This window comes from Schistocerca cancellata, chromosome 1 (assembly GCF_023864275.1).
Source record: "Schistocerca cancellata isolate TAMUIC-IGC-003103 chromosome 1, iqSchCanc2.1, whole genome shotgun sequence".
NCBI classification, from domain to species: Eukaryota; Metazoa; Arthropoda; class Insecta; order Orthoptera; family Acrididae; genus Schistocerca; species Schistocerca cancellata.
The window spans coordinates 836,188,622-836,213,332 of NC_064626.1; the positions used below are offsets into that span (position 1 = coordinate 836,188,622).

General features: G+C 43.3%; 1 protein-coding gene across 1 annotated transcript in view; it reads right to left on the reverse strand.

Moving 5' to 3' along the window:
* Window positions 1–24,711, reverse strand: part of LOC126188762 (aminopeptidase N-like) — a 233,358-nt gene that overhangs the window by 54,806 nt on the left and 153,841 nt on the right. The window contains exon 11 of the mRNA XM_049930375.1: window positions 21,801–22,002. Within this exon, the coding sequence (XP_049786332.1) occupies window positions 21,801–22,002 (202 nt within the window). The remainder of the gene's footprint in view (window positions 1–21,800; window positions 22,003–24,711) is intronic.

Consider the following 24,711-nt stretch of genomic DNA (forward strand, 5'->3'; position numbering starts at 1 on the left):
CAGAAAAGAGGCATGATTAGTACGCTCGTAACGAGAGCAGGACGAATATGTGAGCCTCAACACCTCAAACGAGAAATGCAACACCTGGAATCTGTTCTGAGGAGCAATGGGTACTCCACAAATTACATTAGAAGTGTAACAGAGCCAAACACTCGGCGAAGTAAGGAACCAGAAAAAGAAATGTCGGGTACGGCCTTTCTGCCATACATTCCCAGAGTGACGGACAGAATCGGCCGTATATTGCGCAAACACGGCGTAAAGACGATTTTCAAACCGACAAGGAAGATCAAAGAGTGTCTTAGATCGGCGAAGGAGAAAAGAGACCCACTTGCAATGTCGGGAATATACCGTATACCTTGCACATGCGGAAAAGTTTATGTCGGAATGACTGGACGATCCATTAACACCAGGATCAAAGGGCATAAGCGACATTGCAGGTTGGGGCAGGTGGAGAAATCGGCCGTGGCAGAGCACGCACTGAATGAGACCGACCACGTAATAAAATTCGCCGACACGGAAGTTCTGTCTGTAGAGAAGCACTATCACACGCGCTTGTTCAGAGAAGCTGTAGAAATCCAAAAACACGCGAACAGTTTGAACAAGAAAGAGGAAAGCCTTAAGGTAAACGGATCCTGGCTTCCCGTACTGCAGCGAACGACCGTCGCAGGTAGCAAGAGGAGAAACGCACCGGAAATGACCGCGGAGAAGCCCTCAGACGTTGGCGCGCCAGGTACATATAGCCTGCGGCCGCGAGCTCACCTCCAGTTCACCACCGGAAATGGAGGGTGAAGCTTTGACAATGCCAGCCACTCGTGCTGGCGAAACGTCAGAAAAATCATTAGATGAACGTCGGCCGAAGAACCCGAGACAGAAGCCAATAGGCAGTTTGTCAACAAGTGGCCACGAAAGCCTTAACAATTTTGTAACCTAAGGACATCACACACATCCATGCCCGAGGCAGGATTCGAACCTGCGACCGTAGCGGTCACGCGGTTCCAGACTGACGCGCCTCGAACCGCACGGCCACACTAGCCGGCAGCAGCTGATAGAGTATAGTAAAACAGAGTAAGTATATTCATGTCGCAGTTCGATGTAGCAGTCAGATGGCGATCCAGTAACAGTAAAAAAGGTAAGGAGCAGTTTTGAGTTATTGCACGTAACGACTGAGGGCCACGACGACGACACATGCTATGTTTCGTCGAAACAATCAGCAAATCACTTTTAATAAGCAGCATTTAAATTTGTGTGCGAAAATTGCACTTATTATTATTGAGAAAGAGAATTAATTTCAAAGGGAAGATTTCATTTGCTATTATTAAGCAAGAGATAGAAACCCTAAGGGAAGGTTTCATAGGTTGTTGTAGAAGTGAAGGTTGCGTAACAAAAGAGATATAGAGGAGAGGGAAGGTTTCAACTGTTCTGACTGGTTTGATACGGCTGCTGTGCCAATCTCTTCCTCTCAGAGTAGGACTTGCATGCAACCTACACTGATGATCCAAAGAAACTTATACACCTGCCTAATGTCGTGTAGGACCCCCGCGAGCAAGCGGAAGTGCCGCAGCACAACATGGCATGGACTCAACTAATGTCTAAAGTAGTGCTGGAGGGAATTAACACCATGAATCCTGCAGGGCTGTCCATAAATCCGTAAGAGTACGAGGGGTGGAGATCTCTTCTGAATAGCACGTTGCAAGGCATCCCAGATATGTTCAATAATGTTCACGTCTGGCGAGTTTGGTTGCCAGCGAAAGTGTTTTAACTCAGAAGAGTGTTCCTGGAGCCACTCTGTAGCAATTCCGGACGTGTGGGGTGTTGCATTCTACTGCTGGAATTGTCCAAGTCCGTCGAAATGCACAATGGACATGAATGGATGCAGATGATCAGACAGGATACTTATGTACGCGTCACCTGTCATAGTCGAATCTAGAAGTATCAGGGGTCTCATATCACTCCAACTGCACACCTCCCATAGCATTACAAGCCTCCATCAGCTTGAACAGTCCCCTGCTGACATGCAGGGTCCAGGGATTCATGAGATTGTTTCCAAACCCATTCACATACATCCGCTAGATACAACTTGAAACGAGATTCGTTCAACTAGGCAAAAGGTTTCCAGTCATCAACAGCCCAGGCAAGGCATAAAGGTTTGTGTCTTACAGTCTCCGAGAGTACAGGAGTGGGCCTTCGTCTCCGAAAGTCCATATCGATGATGTTTCCTTGAATGATTCACACGCTGATACTTGTTAATGACCCAGCATTGAAATCTGCAGCAGTCTGCGGAAGGGTTGCACTTGTGTCACGTTGAACGATTCTATTCCGTCGTCGTTGGCCCCGTTCTTGCTCGATCTTTCTCTGGCCGCAGCAATGTCGGAGATTTGATGTTTTACCGGATTCCTGATATTCACGGTACATTCATGGAATGGTCGTACGGAAAAATCCCCACTTCATCACTACCTCGGAGATGCTGAGTCCCATGGCTCATGCGCCGACTATAATACCATGTTCAAACTCACTTAAATCTTTATAACCTGCCACTGTAGCAGCAGTAACCGATCTAACAACTCCGCCGGACACTTGTTGTCTTATATAGGCGCTGCCGACCGCGGCGTCGTATTCTGGCTGATTACATATCTCTGTATTTGAGTACGCATGCCTATACCAGTTTCTTTGGCGCTTCAGTGTATGTCATCAATTATTTGCTGGATGTATCCAACTCTCTGTCTTCCTCTACAGTTTTTATTCTCTACAGCTCCCTCTAGTACCACGGGAGTTATTCTCTGACGTCTTGACAGATGCCCTACCTTTCTGTTCCATCTTGCCAGCGTTTTCCATATATTCCTTTCCTCACCGATTCTGCGGTGAACCTCCTCTACCATTACCGTACTAATCCACCTACTTTCCAATATTCTTCTGTAGCGCCACATTTAAATGCTTTGATTCTCCCTGTTCTCGTTTTCCCACAGTCCATGTTTCAATACCATACAATGCCGTGCTCCAAACGTACATTTTCAGAATTTTTTTCCTCAAATTAACATTTACGTTTGATATTAGCTGACTTCTTTTGGTCAGAATTGCCTTTTTTATCAATATTAACTTGCTTCTTATGCCCTCCTTGCTCCCTCCGTTATAGGTTATGTTGCAGCCTAGGTGGCAGAATTCGTTAGCTTCATTTACTTCGTGATAGCCAGTCCTGATGCTAAGATTCTCATTGTTTTCATTTCACCTATTTCTCATTACTTTCGCCTTTCTTCGATTTCCTCTCAATCCATATTCTGTACTCATTACACCGTTTATTCCAGTCATCAGATCCTGTAATTTTTCTTCACTGTCACTGAGGATAGCAATGTCATCATCGAATCTTGTTATTGATATACTTCCACTCTTGAACCTTCCTTTTATCTCCGTCATCGATTCTTCGATGTGTGGATTGAAGTGGTGAAAATCTACATCACTGTATTACACCTTTTTCAATCCGAGCACTTATTTCTTGGTCTTCCTCACCTCTTACCTCTTGTACATATTCTATATTCTGTCTGTCCTTATAGCTGACCCCTATTTTTCTCAGAAATTCTAATATCTTGCACTATTTTACATTGTCGAACGTATTTTTCCAGGCCGACACATGCTATGAACGTGTCTTGATTTTTCCTCTCTGGTGCCTTTACCTTTCCTAAAGCCAAACTGTCATGTAACACATCCTCAATTTTCTTTTCTATTCTTCTGTATATTATTCTTCTCAGCAACTTCGATGCATGAGCCGTTAAGCTGACTGTGCAATAGTTCTTGCACTTGCCGGCTCTTGCAATCTTCGGAATTGTGTGGTTGATGTTTTTCCGAAAGTCAGATGTTATATCACCAAACTCATACATTCTACACGTCAACACTAATAGTCCTGTTTTTACCACTTTCCCCTATGATTTTACAAATTTTGATGAATTTTATCCGTCCCTTGGGCCTTGTTTGATCTCAAGTCTTCTGAAGCTAACTTCTGATTCTAATACTGGATCACCTATCTCTTCTACATCGACTACTGTTTATTCTTCTGTGACGCCATCAGAGGAGTCTTACCAATCTTGCTTTTTAATATCGTCGAAGGCTGTTTTGACTTTTTGCCGGCCTGTGTGGCCGAGCGGCTCTAGGCGCTACAGTCTGGAACCGTGCGACCGCTACGGTCGCAGTTTCGAATTCTGCCTCGGGCATGGATGTGTGTGATGTCCTTAGGTTAGGTAGGTTTAAGTAGTTCTAAGTTCTAGGGGACTGATACCTCAGAAGTTAAGTCCCATAGTGCTCAGAGCCATTTGAACCTTTTTTTGATTTGTTTTGACTTTTCTGTATGCTATGCCCGTCCTTCCGACAATCATGTATTTTTCGATTTATTCACTTTTCCATGCAGCCATTTCGTCTTAGCTTCCCTGTCCTTCCGGTTTATTTCATTCGTAAGTGACTTGTATTATTGTATTCCTTATTTCCCTGAACATTATTGTACTTCCTTCTTTCATCGAAAAAATGGTTCAAATGGCTCTGAGCACTATGGGACTTAACATCTGTGCTCATCAGTCCCCTGGAACTTAGAACTACTTAAACCTAACTAACCTAAGGACATCACACACATCCATGCCCGAGGCAGGATTCGAACCTGCGACCGTAGTAGTCCCGCGGTTCCGGACTGAGCGCCTAGAACCGCTAGACCACCACGGCCGGCTTCTTTCATCGATCAACTGAAGTATTTCTCCAGTTACGCATGGTTTCTTCGGAGTTACCTTCTTTGTACCTTAGTTTTTCTTTCCAGCTTCTGTGATGGCCCTTTTTAGAGATGCAGTATCTATAGCCTTGGAGAACGTCAGACGAATACCTTCATTACTTAGTACTTCCGTATTTCACTTCTCTGCGCACTGATTCTTCCTGACTAATCTCGCTAACTTCAGCCTACTCTTCATCACTACTAAATTGTGATCTGAGTGTGTATCTGCTCCGGGACACACCTTACAATCCAGCATCTGATTTCTGTTTCTCTACCTGGCCATGATCTAACCTGACTGAAATTTTGGCGTATCTCCCGGCCTTTTCCAAGTATACTTCCCACTCTTGTGATTCTTGAACAGAGTATTCGCTATTACCATCTGAAATTTATTGCAGAACTGAATAAATCATTCTCTCTCATTCCTAGTACCAGGCCTGTATTCTCCTTTAACCGTTTCTTCTACTCCTTCCCCTACAATCACATTCCAGTATTCCATGTCTATTAGATTTTCATCTACCCTTACGTTCTGAATTACCCGTTCAATATCCTCAAGTACTTTCTCTCTTTCTTTATCTTCAATTTGCGACGTCGGCATCGACACCCGAGCTATTGTTGTCAGTTGCTTTGCTGTCAGTTCTGATGAGAACAACCCTATCACTGAGCTCTTCACAGTAATCCACTCTCTGACCTATTTTCCTATTCATACCAAATCCTGTTTCCGTTATACCTGTTGATATTACCCTACATTCAACTGACCAGAAATGTATATTCTCTTTCCACTTCAATTCAGTGAGTCCCATTATATCTAGATTGAGCCGCAGCACTTCCCTTTTCTAGCTTCTTTAACATGTTTACCCTGTCCAAACTTCTCACATTCCACGTCCAGATTCGTAGAATGTTATCATTTCGTTGGTTATTCCGTCTTTTTCTCATCGTCACTTCCCCCCACTGGCAGTTCCCTCCCGGAGATCCGAATGGGGCTAAGTCCGGAATCTTTTGCCATTGGAGAGATCATCATGACACTTCCTTCAATCACAGACCACATGTCCTGCTAGACAAAATGCTCTGTTACAGTATACGGCAGTTTACAGGGGTATCTGCCCTTCTACTGACACTGACCTACCGGCCAGTAGAGCGTTACTGAAGGCCAACCGCCTCTCACGACCTGTCAAACCCACTTCACGTGACCTTACCTATAGTGCAGTTATCAGTACGCTGCTCTCCAACATGTGAATGCTGCCCCGTTATAAGGGACGATCAAAATATCTCTATACGAGCGCATTGCTGCAGTGTATGTGCAACGTAGCGTGACTCCGAGCTTATGTAAGCACTGACATCTAGGCAAGGAATTAGTTTGGCATTCGTGTCTTTCCGTCGTGAGTGCGGTGAATGTGGGTACGTAAACTATGGCGAAGTTATTGCCAAATGCATGCATACAGGAGCAACGTGTAGCTATTCTTTTCTTGGCTACCAAAGGATAAATACAGGTCGACGTCCATCAAAGACTTAAGAGTGTTTATGGGGCAACGTATCTGTCTAAAGCCACTGTTGTAGAATGGTGCGCTAAGTTCCGTGGTGGTCGCGATTCGGAACAGGATGCCAGTTAATATAGGAGGCCAGCAGAAGTTACGCTAACCCAAATGTGACACACTCGACCATCCGACCTATATAGGGCCGGCCGCGGTGGTCTAGCGGTTCTGGCGCTGCAGTCGGGAACCGCGGGACTGTTACGGTCGCAGGTTCGAATCCTGCCTCGGGCATGGGTGTGTGTGATGTCCTTAGGTTAGTTAGGTTTAAGTAGTTCTAAGTTCTAGGGAACTTATGACCTAAGATGTTGAGTCTCATAGTGCTCAGAGCCATTTGAACCATTTGAACCATCCGACTTATAGCCGTTAACTCTCCCCATGCGATTATCACGTCTTCGGTCTGTTAAGAAAAGCAGGCAGTTACTGACTTCTTCAAGCAGCAGGACACGGTGATTTACCGAACGGGTAGCTTCAATCTGTTGTGACGGTGGGATAATTGCCTCAATGCTCACGGCGATTTTGCCTGATTTGCATACCGATACTGGAGAGTGCGGCCTTCAAACGGTAAGTTTTTTTTTTTTTTTAATCGCCCCTTGTAAGTTTTCCATACAACCGCAGGCGGCCACTGGGGCCGAGTGGTTCTATGTGCTTCAGTCCGGAACCGCGCTGCTGCTACGGTCGCAGGTTCGGATCCTGCCTCGGGCATGGATATGTGTGGTTTCCTTAGGTTAGTTACGTTTCAGTAGTTCTAAGTCTAGGGGACTGATGACCTCAGATGTTAAGTCCCATAGTGCTTAGAGCCATTGGAACCATACAGCCGCATTTGGAGAATTTTACTACACCTACAGTTAAAGACAAATTAATTCTGATAAAAGTTACATGCATTGTGGGGGCCCAATGCCGTCAAAATAAGTGATTGTACGTTTCGTAACTACCCCTTAGCAAATCTGAAGATGGCGCTTATCAGAATTTACAGAAATTGTTCCTACGCCAGTGACTCAAAGGCCACACGTTAAACTTTACTCACACCAGACTTTGTTATATCAGTGCCATAGCACAGTGAATCTACGTTGTGGAGATACAGCTATGGCTCTTTGCCACGAGGGAAATATCTCAGTTCGCGAGGATAATTTGGAAAGACGGAAATAAATAATTATATATTCTCCGAGCCGACAAGTTCCACTAAATTACGTGTCACGACCAAAAGGTCATCAACGACAGCAATATCACAACACTTCAGTAATGAACAGCTTGCTAGTAGGCCGCGCCCAACCTACTACCTTCATACTGGTGAGTGATACGCTGGACATGATGTAAGCTTCGCTCATTAACTTCTTGCGTCTAACAGAACTAACTTTCCACTCTGCAGAGGAGTGTGCGCTGATATAAACTTCCTGGCAGATTAATACTGCGTGCCAGACCGAGACTCAAACTCGGGGGCCTTTCGGGGGAAAGTGCTCTACAGACTGAGCTACCCAAGCACGACTCACGACCCCTCCTCACAGTTTTACTTCCGCCAGTATCTCATCTTCTACTCAACAAACTTAACAGAAATGAATATGTCATTCTCTATAATTTAGTGACATGGAGACAACACTAGACGTTACTTTAATACATGCTGCGAATTTTCTACTGTCTGCCACAATAAAACGTAAGGTGGACTATTTTTGCCCTGTAGTGGGTCTGCTGATGGAGTCGTCAACAGGACCAAAGTGAACGGGTGTCCACCCCTGGGATCTTAACTTTTACTTTGGGTTCTTTTTCAGTATCCCTGCACTGCACCTTCTTAGTGTAATAAAATACTGCAATAATTAATATATTCTCCAGCTAATTACTTTTCTTAATTATTATGTTTACTGATTAATTTACTTCATTATTAACTTCAGTGTGCACAGTGTTACGGCAGCACTTTTCAAGTGATTATGACTCCCTTTACGATCACTATCATCTACAAGCTTTTTCATACTGGATGCCAGAGCTACTAATTTGTTAGAAGACAGTTCCTTTGCCTATCTTGGCTGTTTTATGATCACAGTTATTTATTTCACACAGTCAGCTTATTTCAAGTGCTTACTCGTAATCTCGTAATTTTACATTGTCACCCTGTGTGGGTAAATTCCAGACGCAAACTGCATACAACCACACAGGATGACTGTGTAAAATATCATCCTGTCGTTTAATCATTTTTTGCACTCTGAGTCGGACCTCTATATTCATCCCAATGTCTTTTGCACTTTGTGACATCTTCATTTTTCATCTCATGTTTTACTGTTCGATGTTTGAATCTTTGAGCGTCTGACTGTGCTTCTCTCGACTGATCTCAGCTTCTAAATATAAAATTAACACTGCTTCTGTGTGCTAATCACTGCAGACATAGATGCGGTAAGGATACTGGGAGATGGGCGAGTGCGCAACACATGAGGACAATAACACAGCATCGGCTTGTGGACAGCGCTCTACTTGGAGAGAAGTTAAACTGGGAGTGTAGAAGAAGGAAGGTGTCAAGTTGGCCAGAGCATCACCTCAAAGGTACGCTGCACCAAAAGAGATTCAGCTGGAGATCGACACTGCACACCAACGTGACATCAGCCATCCGCCCAGACTCACAACATCGACCTACAAATGGTGAGATAGTGGTTAATTCTCCCACCCTCTCCTACACGCCCAAATACTGAGTCACATCTATATTTCGTCAAGTCTAATAACTTTTTAGTTCAAATATTTTCCATTTACACTAATAATCTGGTATTGCGGAGAAGAGGCCCCCATAAAGGAAGTTGCAGAATGTATCTCAACTACGTTGAAATACTGCTTTACCTTGTTTGTAACAGTCCCACCTGTCGCAGTATATTCAAACAGAAAATTTCTGCAGAAACACTTGCAAAACAACAAGAATTCCGATGTCACCATGGTCATGGTGAGACGAGAATTTCACTCCCGGAATTTTGACAGTAAACCACACCTTGATGCACAATGCATTCTTCCTAGCGTCAGCTACTGGAGTTGGATGAGCATTTCCGTGATGCTTTTGCGCTTACTAAAGGAACTGTTGAGGAAGCTAGCTGATCTTCGTTGGATCTTTCCTCTTTCCTGTGTTCTGTCGGATAATGATCCCATAATGAGGAGCTATTTTGAAGTATTTTTGGAACGACGATTTTGTAAGTTAACTCCGTGGATGAGCTAGGCTACCACCTGAGTCTTCCGTAATGAACCAAACGGTGCCGGTGAGGACGGACCACTCTCCCGTTTCTTCCAGAATCTCCCATATTGCATCAGTTTTTCTTTGATCTTATTGGCTCTCTTGTTCACCGCCTCTTTATTATGCGTATTTCGTCAGTGATCACTGTTATAAATATCAGCCCCACGAAGAACTATCGATAGTTCAAAATGCATGACAGACAATTCTCGAAGCATAATAACCGACACTATTGTCGACACACAGTCTTATTCTGTTCGTGATTCTACGGAATGAAAACGGTTTGGCTCAGTGGCATGTGAAAAGTGGAGACAGAACGACAAAGTCTACGGATCTGGTGTGGTCGTGAGAAGAGGATGCGTTAGCCTCGTACCGATCAGCAGCTATTGTATAAATAAGGCACGGAAGTAAAAGGGACTCGTGAGAGCGGATTATAGAGGCATTCATGTTTAAACACATTCGTTACATTATTTACTTCTCAACTGAATCACACAAGCTTACTGTGCGCTATGTAAGAGGCACTTCAGTATCGATCGTTGGTTTAATTCTGCATCCAACATTCCTCTGTAGAAATGCACAATCGAAGTGAAAAAGAAGTGAAAGAGTCCTCAAATTTACTCAGATATTTTGGTAATGGCAGCAAGGACTTTAAAAACTTTGCAGGTAAGCTAACAATAGTTTTTCATACTGTTGAGATGCAGAAGTATGGATTGTGGAAATTAATAATCGAAGTATGTTTTCCATGATTCTAATTTGGATAAGTTTATGATAAGTGGCCGTACTAAGGCAGAAGCAGTAGTGAAAAAGGGCTTCGACCTACTACCGTGAAGTAATGACCAGGTTCTGGAACACTGTCGACCCTTCGAGAAGATTCCATTTGACAGAGGAATGTGGCAGTGCTACTTTTTACACAAGATCAGCCTCCCGACGGCAGTATTTGGCCCCCACGCGGCCGGCACGTCTTTAGTGGACAACTAGTTTATGTTACGACACCCAACCTATGTCGGACGGTGCATCTGTCACCACAGTCAGCGTGCCTCGAAACCTCGACTGCAGTTTGGCCGCTCAGACTCAATAGCCCTACGATATGCCCCTACCATGGGTCTGTTTGCCGGAATCCAGTCACCTTCCCATGTTCCGTGGTGTGAACTGAAGTCTCCTCAGTTTTGCATCGTTGGGACCTGACGCAGTCAGCCATAGCGGTCCATCCTCTGATGAGGGGTTCAGAACATTGGGTCATCACATAACCGCCTTCCCTGGGACAACAGCATGTGCCACTGCTGGATCTACTATGGGCTTGGTTACACAAGACACCCACGGGAGGCTGATGCAGCATCAGCGTGTGCTTGGTATGCCCTGCCACTGACAAAGGCATCGTGCCAGGAGACGATGTGGCAGAGTAACAGCCGCACTCACCGAGGTTCCAGATATACCCGTCACTAAGAAGGCTGAATGATTTTTAATAATAAACAATAAGGGGCACTTGTATCTACGGATTGCCTTCTTCTGTTGCACCTGTATTCATCTTCAGTGGAGAATCATTCGTCCATTCAAAGCCATCCCGTCACTCCGTCACACTTCTAATGAATTTCGATCTGGCATCTGACTTTCCGCTTTTAATCACTCTGCACGCACACTTCTGCACATTTAACAGACTGACTTTCCACTGATTGTTCAGGAAACAAAAACGAGTCTTTCCGCAATTCTATGTACAAAACGTTACATTTGTTCACATTGAGGGTCAACTGTGAGTCCCAAATCAAGAGGAATTTGGGAAAGTAGCCGTCGACTTTGACCAGTACAGTAAAGATAATGACTGTTTTGATGTCATTTCTTGGTGCATATATTGAATAAAATTTCTTTATAGCACTTGTAGGCTGTATTTCTTCGTTGTATTCGAGAGGTATTGTTTTCTTAATATTGGGCGTCTACGGGAAACAAAATCTGTCTATTCTGTTCCTGCAGGAATTATAATACTTAGTCGTTTTATCAGACTTTTTTTTTTACTACAAATTGGTTGGTACAGTATATAGTGGTTTCCACTGTAACGGTACATCTTTTACGACACTCGATTCGTATTTTTTTCCGAAAACAATTAAAGTTCTCTTTGAGATAACCGTTTTGAAACATACTACTGATACGCAATCAGATTAGCAAAACATTTTCGCAGTCTCCACTTGAGCTATAAAACGAAAGTGTGTCTTTCTCTACTCTGCTTCGATTGCCGTGAGTATTTTCTTTTTTTCTAGTTCGTGCACTGTTGCTGTATCCATTACATTCTTTCACGATATTTCATTACTTTTCTTTCTTTTCCCTTGCTAATCTTGAAAAGTGCCTATTGTTCCCTGTTTCATTTTCAAACCACAGCACTGGATTGCACTGTTACATTTTCTCACTTTAGTTCTGTAGAAACATTTATTTGGACTGAAATAGTTTTAAAATTTAACTCATTTAATTATTTGCTGCTTTTGTAAAACTTACATTAACTTTTATATCCTGTATGTGAAACAAGATGTGAAGTAAGGTTTGGTATATTGAGGGATCATTGAAAGTATTAAATGTTTTGGGGAAATCAGACAGTATTTTTAACGAAAATGATGCAGAATATTCTTAGCAGCCTCATTTATTTAGTGATACTTAGGCATGTTTCAACATTTTTCATGTGTCATAATGTTCTGCTGTAATCTTGGTTTTGCTATTTGTTGATGATAATGAGAGTGATTTTTCACTGTCTTCTTCATTATGTGGTTCGAGAATAATTACTGGGGAATTTTAAGATCATTTTTGTCGTTTTTAAGCAAATATGGACTCTTATTTTATGAGGCCATTTTGAATTTGTTGGCTGCTTCTTTGGCAGTATTCGTTTGCAATGTATAATGGAGACACCGTCAGTTGGTCAGAAAGGGACTAGGTACCTACACTCCTGGAAATTGAAATAAGAACACCGTGAATTCATTGTCCCAGGAAGGGGACACTTTATTGACACATTCCTGGGGTCAGATACATCACATGATCACACTGACAGAACCACAGGCACATAGACACAGGCAACAGAGCATGCACAATGTCGGCACTAGTACAGTGTATATCCACCTTTCGCAGCAATGCAGGCTGCTATCCTCCCATGGAGACGATCGTAGAGATGCTGGATGTAGTCCTGTGGAACGGCTTGCCATGCCAATTCCACCTGGCGCCTCAGTTGGACCAGCGTTCGTGCTGGACGTGCAGACCGCGTGAGACGACGCTTCATCCAGTCCCAAACATGCTCAATGGGGGACAGATCCGGAGATCTTGCTGGCCAGGGTAGTTGACTTACACCTTCTAGAGCACGTTGGGTGGCACGGGATACATGCGGACGTGCATTGTCCTGTTGGAACAGCAAGTTCCCTTGCCGGTCTAGGAATGGTAGAACGATGGGTTCGATGACGGTTTGGATGTACCGTGCACTATTCAGTGTCCCCTCGACGATCACCAGTGGTGTACGGCCAGTGTAGGAGATCGCTCCCCACACCATGATGCCGGGTGTTGGCCCTGTGTGCCTCGGTCGTATGCAGTCCTGATTGTGGCGCTCACCTGCACGGCGCCAAACACGCATACGACCATCATTGGCACCAAGGCAGAAGCGACTCTCATCGCTGAAGACGACACGTCTCCATTCGTCCCTCCATTCACGCCTGTCGCCACACCACTGGAGGCGGGCAGCACGATGTGGGGCGTGAGCGGAAGACGGCCTAACGGTGTGCGGGACCGTAGCCCAGCTTCATGGAGACGGTTGCGAATGGTCCTCGCCGATACCCCAGGAGCAACAGTGTCCCTAATTTGCTGGGAAGTGGCGGTGCGGTCCCCTACGGCACTGCGTAGGATCCTACGGTCTTGGCGTGCATCCGTGCGTCGCTGCGGTCCGGTCCCAGGTCGACGGGCACGTGCACCTTCCGCCGACCACTGGCGACAACATCGATGTACTGTGGAGACCACGCCCCACGTGTTGAGCAATTCGGCGGTACGTCCACCCGGCCTCCCGCATGCCCACTATACGCCCTCGCTCAAAGTCCGTCAACTGCACATACGGTTCACGTCCACGCTGTCGCGGCTTGCTACCAGTGTTAAAGACTGCGATGGAGCTCCGTATGCCACGGCAAACTGGCTGACACTGACGGCGGCGGTGCACAAATGCTGCGCAGCTAGCGCCATTCGACGGCCAACACCGCGGTTCCTGGTGTGTCCGCTGTGCCGTGCGTGTGATCATTTCTTGTACAGCCCTCTCGCAGTGTCCGGAGCAAGTATGGTGGGTCTGACACACCGGTGTCAATGCGTTCTTCTTTCCATTTCCAGGAGTGTATTTTGTAAAAAAGTAGAAAAAGAGAAGTATCTCAAGTCACAGAAAATTTTGATGTAGAGGTCTTGGCAATTATTGCTACCCAGAGAAGTGGTAATGTACTTGACAGTGATTCAGATATTGCTCCTAGCAGTCAAGGAGAGTGTGTGCTAGCTATTAATGTTGATATAAGTCAGGGCAACAGCAGCGTTGTCATGAATGAGAGTGAAATTATTTCTGGTGTGGCTCGGCAGCACTAATCTGTTGACAGTTGTGGTGCATAAGCAGATCTTTCTATTGCTTCTATTAGTTGTTCCATTCAAATTCATCACAAGAATACTTCTTCAGCTCCAACATTTACAGTTACTCAAAGCTTTTTAATAGAGTGATGACATTTATAAAGAAAGATAATAGGGCTATTACAACGAATCATATGGAGAAATCGGAGACTAGTAGTAAAGAATTGTGTAAAATGTTAGATAAAAGGTAAAATAAAGTGCAAAGGAGTTAAATGATAAATTAGAGGCTAATGTTACTACCTTAAAAGGGCAAATACATGGTTTAGAACAAAAATTTCAATTTCTCAGTGAGAACATTGCAGGGAAATTTACTGAACTTGATACACAACTAAGAGAACTGTCACATGGATAATTTGATGTTACTCGACTGCAAAACTCGATATACAATCTCTCACGTAAGTTTTCAAAGAGAAATACTTGAAGTGATATGCAACGCCAGGTTGCAGGCAAGCTCTGGTTTGAAGGAATGAATCACCTGATGGCGAAAACGCAGAAACTCAAAAGAAGACGATGTGTTGGAATGAACTTTAATACATCACCATATATCCAGTGCAAGAAAGTGCTGTGTATTTTGCTACATATCATACCAAGTAATTTGTTGTCTTTCTTTTTGATTTATAAATTTTGCTCATGTTTAATTTGCTTCTTTCGGTACAAAAATGTATGAGCTCTTCATATAATGTGGGTTTTGCTGTCAGTAGGGCTTAGCGTTATATTTATGCTACGGTACATTGCGTTAAAACTACAAAGATTTAAATCGCTTACTCACTTTTAATGCTCCATTTTCAAAATAAAAAAGAAGGTAAGCGTAATAAATGTAAAAAGTTTACAAAAACTGTAATTCAGGAACTAATGGCATAATTTAGAAAAATCACAGTTTGGTAGTCGTCAGGTGAAATTTCTTGGTCATATTGTGACTGCGTCAGAGGTTCTACTTGATCCTTTCCATACACAAGCAAACAGATTAGAGTAGTTCTTGAAATAATCAATTTTTACAAAATATTTCTAAGAAAGAATATTTTTGGCTATGCTATGAATGTCTGCATTAACGCAAACAAGACTCCTTGGGAAGGGTTACCAAGGCACAGGCAAAATTTGAATGTGTTAAGTAGGCTCTTCTCGTAGCACCTCTTCTGTCAAATCCAGACATAACTAAAAAATTTTTGTCCAAGTTCAGACAGTTCTGAGATGGGTCTTAGTAAGGAGCTCTTCCAAGAAGCTGAAGTGGATGGAGTACTAAAACATCTTACCATCGTTTTCGCGAACTGGGAATTCACTAACGGTGTATGCAGTTATTCATTCAACTTCACGCTCTAGCTGTTGTGTGGAGTTTCATGACGTCCGAGAGTTACTGTTTGGCGTGATGACAAAGGTTTATTTATGTTAATCATCAAGCACTGGAATTTCTGAAGAGTGCAAAATGAACTACCGGTTGTTTAGCTGGTTGGGTGTTATATCTAAAAGAGTTCAGCATGAAAATTGTGTATACATCAGGGAAGGATAACGCTGTTGTTGACGCTCTTACAAGATCTCCTCTAGGACTCAATCATGAGACAGGGGAAGACTTGAAAAGAACAATTTTAGTGTCATGTACTTACAAAAAATTGTTTATGATCATTATGTTATTGGTGCAATTATAAATATTGCTAAGAAGCCAGACACAGATCCAGGATCGAAAGAGGTTAACGAAAAATAGAGAGGCGAATAAAATGTTCTAATTATTCGGTGAATGTTGATATTTTGTTCAAGAACAGAAGTGGCGGGAATTTACAGTGAGTTGTCTACATTTCTAATGAGTTAGTCAATAAATTGAGCTATGAACACTTTGGTGCAAGAGAATGTGTTCACAAGCTACGTGAAACATATTACTTTCTTAATAAGTAGAAGCATATTTACAAGATTTTGGTTTCATGTAAGCCCCGCCAAAAGGCGAAACCGCCAACGGTGTCACAAAAAAGTGGTTCAAATTGCTCTGAGCACTATGGGGCTTAACATCTGAGGTCATCAGTCCCCTAGAACTTAGAACTACTTAAACCTAACTAACCTAAGGACATCACACACATCCATGCCCGAGGCAGGATTCGAACCTGCGATTGTAGCAGTTTCGCGGTTCCGGACTGAAGCGCCTAGAACCGCTAGGCCGCCGCGGCCGGCAACGATGTCACACCATGCACCTTTATTTCCGATTATTCCATCCACATTGAAATAAGTTGCTACAAGTCATCTGCCTGATCCTCTCCTGAGAGCTACTCAAAGCTATTCTGGTTTTTAACTGCTGCTGAGTTGACTTAGTCTCGCTAACATTATTGAGGAGATTTACAAACCAGTCTGTTGTGTGATCATTTCTGCGTTGTTTTATACGCAGATTTGTTCATTTGTGACAATTCTCCACAATGTTGGTTGGAAATGTGCTTTGCACAGTAGAAAAGGACAAACGTTTTGCATTCCTTCTCATCATCAGTCATTTAATCTCTCTGCGAATGTCATGGCGGATCTCAACAAACAAAGCAGGCTATATTGGAAATTTGTGGTAAGAACTATGGGACCAAACTGCTTAGGTCATCGGTCCCTAGGCTTACGCACTACTTAATCTAACGTAAACTAACGTATCCTAAGGATGACACACATACACCCCTGCCCGAGGGAGGACTCGAACCTCCGACGGCGGGAGCCGCGCGAACAGTGACAAGACGCCGCAGACCGCGCAGCTACCCCGCGCGGCAGGCTATATTGTCAACAATGTCATGGATCTTGGAATTCCTATCTGCATACACCTGAGGAAGTGGTCAACAAGTTGCCGAATGATTTGATATTCTTGCCACCGATCTAGTGATGCATAACCTACTTCCAGCAGGTACTATCAGAGATTCCCAACAAACTGAGACACAGTGATGTCGTGAGGTTAGCTTTGTAAAACATTAAAAAGCCTGCAGAGAGGCATCAATGATATGGACAGACGTAAAAGATCAGCAGAATTGTTTTCAGGCAGACAGAAGGTTTGAGTAAACTTGCGTAAACTGACCCGCAAACAAAATGCATCTCGTTTCCTTCATGTGAACATTAGTTTTCATTTGAACACAGCAACTTGCTGAAAAATTTCTTCTTATATGCTGAACATTTTAGAAAAAGACGGAAATATCTATACTAGATGGGACACATGAAAGAAAGTCACACAATAACGACATGAAAGCGATCACAGTACTGTAGTGACAAAGATACTACTCTAGTATTCGGTAGATGCGATGCTCATTTTCCTGTACAGCCACCCTGATTTAGGAAATTCTTCATCTTCCAAAAATCATTTTATGAAATACAACAGGATTTCTTCAACCAGGTCATGGCCCATTTCTTCTCCTCCTCTTGCAGCTAGACCAGTACTCCATTTCCAACGATCTCGAGTCAGGTTTTTGCTTTTAAATCACTTCCACCGAGTATTTCTGTTCTTGTGTTAAGTGACGGAGCCGGCCGGTGTGGTCAAGCGGTTCTAGGCGCTACAGTCTGGAACCGCGCGACCGCTACGGTCGCAGGTTCGAATCCTGCCTCGGGCATGGATGTGTGTAATGTCCTGAGGTTAGTTAGGTTTAAGTAGTTCTAAGTTCTAGGGGACTGATGACCTCAGATGTTAAGTCCCATAGTGCTCAGAGCCACATTTAAATGCCCGACAATCGCCACAATGCCCTCAGAGAGTGCTCGTCCTCGCATATCGGATAGAAAAGGTTAATGTGATACTTTCAACCTGCAGGAGCATCCAAGGAAAGGTCTCAGAAATAATTTCGCTTATTGAAGGTTTTAATGCCTCGATAGTATTGGGAACAGAAAATCGGTTGAAACGAAAGTCAACGAAATCCTAAGTTCAGATTGGAATATTTATCGTATGACAGGTTAGTCGCCAGTGGTAGTAGCGTATTTATTGCAGGAAAGAATTCTATTATATTTAGCGAGGTGAACACTGATTCCGAATTCGAATTAATCTTGGTGAAGTCAAGTGACAAAGGTCGATCAAAATGGTAATCGGATGCTTTTATAGATCGCCTGGGATAGAAGCTGTGGTGGTAGAGCGTCTCAGAGAGAATCTGCAAAATGTCGTTAGCAATTTTCCTGATCATGTCGTTGCAATAGAGGGTGACTTCAACTTGCCAGATATAGACAAGATCAATCATGCTATGAAAACTGGTCTCAGAGACACAGACTCATGTGACATTATTCCGAATGTCTTGTCCGAAAATTACTTCGAGCAGATAATTAGAGAACCAGCTCGCTAGGGTAGCGTCTCAGACCTCCTCGCAACAAAAAGACCAGTACCTATCTAATCAGTAATGTAGAGTAATGTATCCGTGATCAATGGGCCGTAATAGCAACTATGACTACAGGTCTTACAAGGAATGTTAAGAAAAGTAGGAAAATATTTTTGTTCAACAAGAGTGACAGGATAAAAACGGCATAATCCATTCAAAAGCATCGTTTAATATACCTTAGACAAATATGTTCGGACAAGTCTTGAGGGATGAGAAAGACCAACCGTGGTTTAATAGCCGTGTTAGATAACTGCTACTTAATCAAAGAGAGTTTCATCATAGATTCAAGAGAAGTCAAAACCTATCTGATAAACAAAAGCTCAAAAAAGAGAAAAATCACATAAGGAGAACAATGAGAGTTGCGTTCAATGACTTTCAAAGTAAAATTTTGCCAACCGATCCAAGCAAAAACCCTAAGAAACTTTGGTGTTACTAAAATCAGTTCAGAAACGTCTCTCTCTTCACTTACTCAGTGAACATACTGCATGGAAACGGAAGATAACAGAGAGCACGCCTAAATGCTGATATCCGTCATCCGAAAGTGATTCACCGTGGAAGATCGTAAATCGGTCCCTCCTTCCAGTTACCATACGTACGTCGAAATGACAAATATTGAGGCAGCCGATGGCGGAATATAAAAGCAACTACAATTGCATAGCAGCGGAAATGCATCAGGACCAGATGAGATAGGAACTTGCTTCCTTTCTAGCAGCAGTTTATTGCGGGTCGCTGGAGCAAGGAACGGTACCTAACGACTGGAAAAAAGCGTACGTCATTCCCATTTTCAAGAAAGATCGTAAAACAGATGCACATAATTATAGGCCTATATCGTTGACGTCAATCTGTTGTAGAATTATGGACCACGTTTTATGCTCAAGAATTATGACGTTTTTGAAGAACGAAACCTCCTCTATTGTAATCAGCATGGATTCCGAAAATAGAGATCTTGTTACACTCAGCTTTCGGTTCCTCCATGAGATCCACAGCGCTGTAGCCAACGGTATTCTGGTCGATATTGTTTTCCTTGACTGCAGGAAGGCATTTAAAACCGTCCCGCATTGTTGTTTCCCGAAAAAAATACGAACTTACGGAGTACTGGACGAGATTTACGACTGGGTTGAAGACTTCCTTCCGGACGGAACTCTAAACGTTGCTCGTAAGGGAACAAAATTGAAACTACCTTTGCAGGTATCTTCCACAGTACTCCAAAGAAGAGTAATAGGACCGTTACTGTTTATTATGTATATGAGTGATCTATCAGAAAGCGTCGGAAGCTCTTTAAGACTGTTTTCGGATGACGCGGCTATCTATGAGAAAGCAGCAACGCCGGAAGACAGTAACGATTTGCAGAATGACGTGCAGACTGTTGATGAATGGTGCAGGCTCTGGCAGTTGGTCTGAACGTAAGTAAATGTAACATATTGCATATGTATAGGGAAAGAAATCCATTACTTTACAACTACACTGTTTACGATATTGATCGAAGCAGACGAAATGAATTAAAATTTGTACCGCGGCCGGGACTCGATCACGGGTCTTCTTGCTTGCTAGACAGAATTGCTAACCATTAGTACACCGCAGTATAAGAGTTAACTATTCTGCACGAACTACCTAAGCAAGAAGACCCGGGTTCGAGTCGCGGCCACAGCACAAATTTTAATTCATTTCGTCTGCTTCGATCATTATCGTAGATACTAAAAAGAGATTTAAATGTCTCAGGGAAACATTTAATTATAGGATCTATAAGATCACCAAAGGTACAAGGACGTCCCATTACGTCCAATGCTGGGGTGCTTGCCAATATCGGAGAGCCCTGGCAGTAGTGACAATATGTAAGGGAAAAGTGAATTGAAGTTTGTGTTGGGGAGGGCACTCAGCTTAGGTAGTTTGTGCAGCAATGTTAACCAACGTACTGTGGTGGTGTAATGGTTAGCATTTCTGCCCAGCAAGCAAAGTCCTAGCCACCGCACAAATTTTAATTCATTTCGTCTGCTTCGGTCATTATCGTAGATAATAAAAAGAGACTCAAATGTCTCAGGGAAACATTTTATTGATTACAAATTTTTGGAAACAATATCCATCGTAAAATACCTAGGACTAACTATCCAAGCGACCTTAAGTGGAATGATTACATAAAAGGAAGCAGTAGTAAGCAGATTCCACACTGAAATTCCTAGAAAGAATCTCACGAAACTGTAACTCATCCACAAAGGACGTGGCTTAAAACGCGCATTCAACCGATTCTTGAGTGTTGTTCATTAATCTGTGATCTTTATCAGATAGCACTGATAGAAGAGATAGAGAAGATCCAACGGCATCGTTTAGCCGGCCTGGAGATGCTCAACAAACTCCAGTGGCAGACGCTACAAGAGAGGCATCGTGCATCACGGAGACGTTTACTATTGAAATTTGGAGAGAGCACTTTCCTGGACAAGTCGGACAACATATTACTTCCTCCCACATACACCTCACGGAATGAGCACGACGAGAAAATGGGAGAAATTACAGTTAATACAACAGCTTACCGAGAATAATTCATCCCATCCACCATTCGCGAGTGGATCAGGGAAGGTGGGATCAGTAAGTGGTACGAGAAGTTTCCTCCGCCACACACCGTCAGGTGGCTTGCAGAGTGCGATGTAGGTGTAGATATATAAGGGGCGATCAAAACGTTTCCGTTCAAAGACCGTGCGGTCCAGAATCGGTATGCCAATCAGGCAAAATCGCCGTCAGCATTGAGGCAATCATGCCACCGACGCACCAGGTTGAAGATACCCAAGTGATAAAATCCAGTGTGGTGCTGCGTGAAGAAATCTGTAACAGCCTGTTCCACATCCTCGACCGACGGAAATCATCCACCCTTCAAGCTCCTGTTTAAGGATCCGACGGTGTGGCAGTCGCATGGGAAGGGATCAGAACTATAGGGTGATGCTTGAATGTCTCCACTTGTCCATAATGGATGAGGCTGATCTCCCAGATAGATCGGCGTCTCGTGTCGAATCGCGATCAGCACGGAACTTGGCGCACCATTCCACAACGGTGGTTTTCCACAGACATGCTGCCTCACACACATTCTTCATTCTGCGAAGGATGTCTACCAGTGTTTTTCCTTCGGCAGCCAAGAAAAGAATAATAGCACATTGTTCCTGATTGCAAGCCTTTGGTAATAATGTCGCCTTAGTTCACTTTCCCGCATTTACCACTCGCGCGTCAGAAAGACAGGAATGCCACACTAATACCTTGCCTACATGTCGGTGCTAATGTACCCGCATTTGAATCGCGCTATTTTACGTATACGCTGAAGTAACACACTGAAAAGGAATCTTTCTATCGCGCCTTGTATGTGTAGACTTAAGCTGTGCGGCGCACTCATAGCTGTGTTCACGGAAAATAAGTTCTGTGATAGCGGAAAATAATTATTTGCTCACCGATTTCCTCTGGGTTTACGACGACGAAGCCGTCTTCAGAGGGCATATCTGCAATGCTGATCTCCCGCTGCTCCTGCATCCAGGTGGTCGTGGTCAGTGTGGAGACGTCCATGTCGTCTCGGGTCATCAACATGATGGGCACCCACCACAGCTGCTTGTCCTTGTTTGGTGCATCGTGGGGCCTCTCCCGTAAGAACATATGCTGTAACACAACGTGCACCATTTATGTACTTAATTGTGTAGCCCACTGAAAAAATGAAGGCAGATGTACAACATAGATTTAGTACACTAACAGGGTCAGCTGACTGTGGTGTCTTGTGAAACCTACTGAAGCTGGACCCGGAGTACAGTCTTAAGGAATAGAGAAGTGATATTAGTAACAACACAAATTGCCTGAGACTGACAGTAAAAGCATTCTGGAAGTGACAGAGAGCACGCATAAAAATGTATATGCAACAAGCAATAGTAAACTATTATCACTGACCATACGGACGTTCACTCGTCGTCAGTGGACAAGCTACTTCCAAATTTGGAATTTTAAATTTTTGGTATATGTGTCACGAGAGCTGTCTTTCTTGGGTTGATGATTATATCCCGGGACTTCACACATTTCAAAAAGTGTTTCGTATGAATAAGGAAAAGTTCCCAGCACGTTATGCTTCGTGGGCTTTTAAATTAATGAGTTTCATTGCATCTTCAGACTTAGAATATATTGGGTCGTTGATAGAGTAAGGAAGTTTTCGTTTATTTCGACAGAGGATGATTCTGCGACAGTAAAAGAAAATTTTGTCTGACAATTGCCAGTATTTCAGAGGAAAAAACCATTCGATATTTCTTGGCGAGCATCAGTAATGTTTAGGGGAAACTTTCAGTTGTGGAGCTTTGTTGCTTCTGTGATTGTGTATGCAGCTATCTGAGGCTTTATCACAACATTCCTCACAGTTACTGAATATTCAGGTGATATTTGCAGAGACGGTTATTGTCTCTGTAGACATTACGATTGATGTATACAATGTTACGATAAAATCAAGAAGGTATAAGAAGAGTACTGATGTTTTTATCACACATATATATGACAAATTGAAAGTCAATATAACATCGAATTTGACACATAAATGCAAATGAAGGCAGAGGGACACACTGAGACAATTGAGACATTTAGTAACTCTTCTAGTTAAAAAAAGTTTGAAAGCGGACTCAGTTACGACCCAGTGAAATGTGAGGTTTGAGATAGAAATTTGCGTGAAAGTCCAATGAAAATGTTTTTGTGTGTACCACCAACTCATAGAAATTTCCAGAACAGCACAGATGTAACAAATTGTCGCAGAATGTCGTAACTGAAATTAATAGTTTGATAAACTACAAAACATATGCACCAATACTTGCCTTCAAAATAGAAACAAGGGCTTTCACCAAAACTTTTTCAGAATGGAAATGGAAATGATCGTAAGGCGTCAGTGGGCGGGAGTTCCCAGTCGGGAAGTTCGGCCGCCAAGTGCAAGTCTTATTGAGTGCGACGCCACATTGGGCGAATTGCGTATCGACAATGGGGATGAAATGATGATGAGGACAGCACAACAGCCAATCCCTGAGGGGAAAAAAAATCTCCATCCCCAGCCGGGAATAGAACCCGGGCCCCTGTGCGTGGCACTCCAATGCGCTGACCATTCAGCTAATGGGGCGGACTTTTTAAGTATAATTAACCTTAACCTGGCACAGCAATTATTTCTCTTGCGAGATTTACAATTTATGTCCTGTTTGCACAGAAAGGAGTAACGCTCATGGGTTTACTAAATTAACTACCACAGTGATTCCAGCGAAGGGTCTGAAATCATACTGTAATTCATTGTAACGCACTAAAACATATCATGAAATTTTTACTCTAGGAGTTTTTTTCCGAACCATTAGAAGGGCAGTCAACCTGGTATCTATGCCCACTTGTAAACAATTTCAGTTGGCTTCGTAAAGTAAACGTCGCTGTCCTTGGAGGTAAATGATCGGTATGGTATAGTAGAATATCATGAGAACAGTTATGACAAGTGTATCAATGGACACCAACAACTGTGTCAATCTCCATCAGTGTTAGAGAGCAATCCCTGACAGATAAGGATGGACACGTGCTAGCAGCACCATGACTGCCCATCCCCAATAGCGCAACGTTGTGCGGCCTATCTTCAAAATAAGATATCTTGGCACTTAAATGGGCGATGCGGGCCAGTACGTTCTGTGCTGCGATCCACTGCAGGTGTGTATTGACCATGGCGATCTGCCAGCTGTCTTATTTTAGAATCTGCAAATACCGCCCTTGGAGTAACGAACCGGTTATTAACAAACTAATAATGTTGCGACGGGAGGCCAGTGTTCTTGGTCCTTATAAGTGCAGCCAGCTCCATCGATATGACACAACGAACTTTTCGTCCGAGGACAAAGCTAAGAAGTGGACGTTCCAACTAAATCAGTCTACGCGAAACGTCGGATAAGAACAGCGTGTATTGAAATTTGGTTTCGAACTCCGAGTAATATGCTAAGGACATTGTGCAAAAGATTTTGATAATGCCTCACAATTAAAGGCCAATATTCTGCTCTCACCAGTCGATAGGCAACGTACGACTGCGGGAGATTCAGATACCGCATTAGCGGTGATTCTCAATAGGGCAGATAACTGTCGCGGTGTGTAACGACAATATCACATAAACTATTTGAACTCAAACCTTATAAAGTCGTCAGAGTTAAACCATTAACCTTCAGTATCTACTATCAGTAAACAGGATTTGAACTGTTTAAGAAATAGGCATATGATAGTACTGAATCGTTTCAATCAGAATAGTTTCATAACCCGCGTCCTCATTATGCATCTAAAATACTTGTCGTTCTGGTTTTCGTGATACATGTTGCTCATTTCGAGTTACTG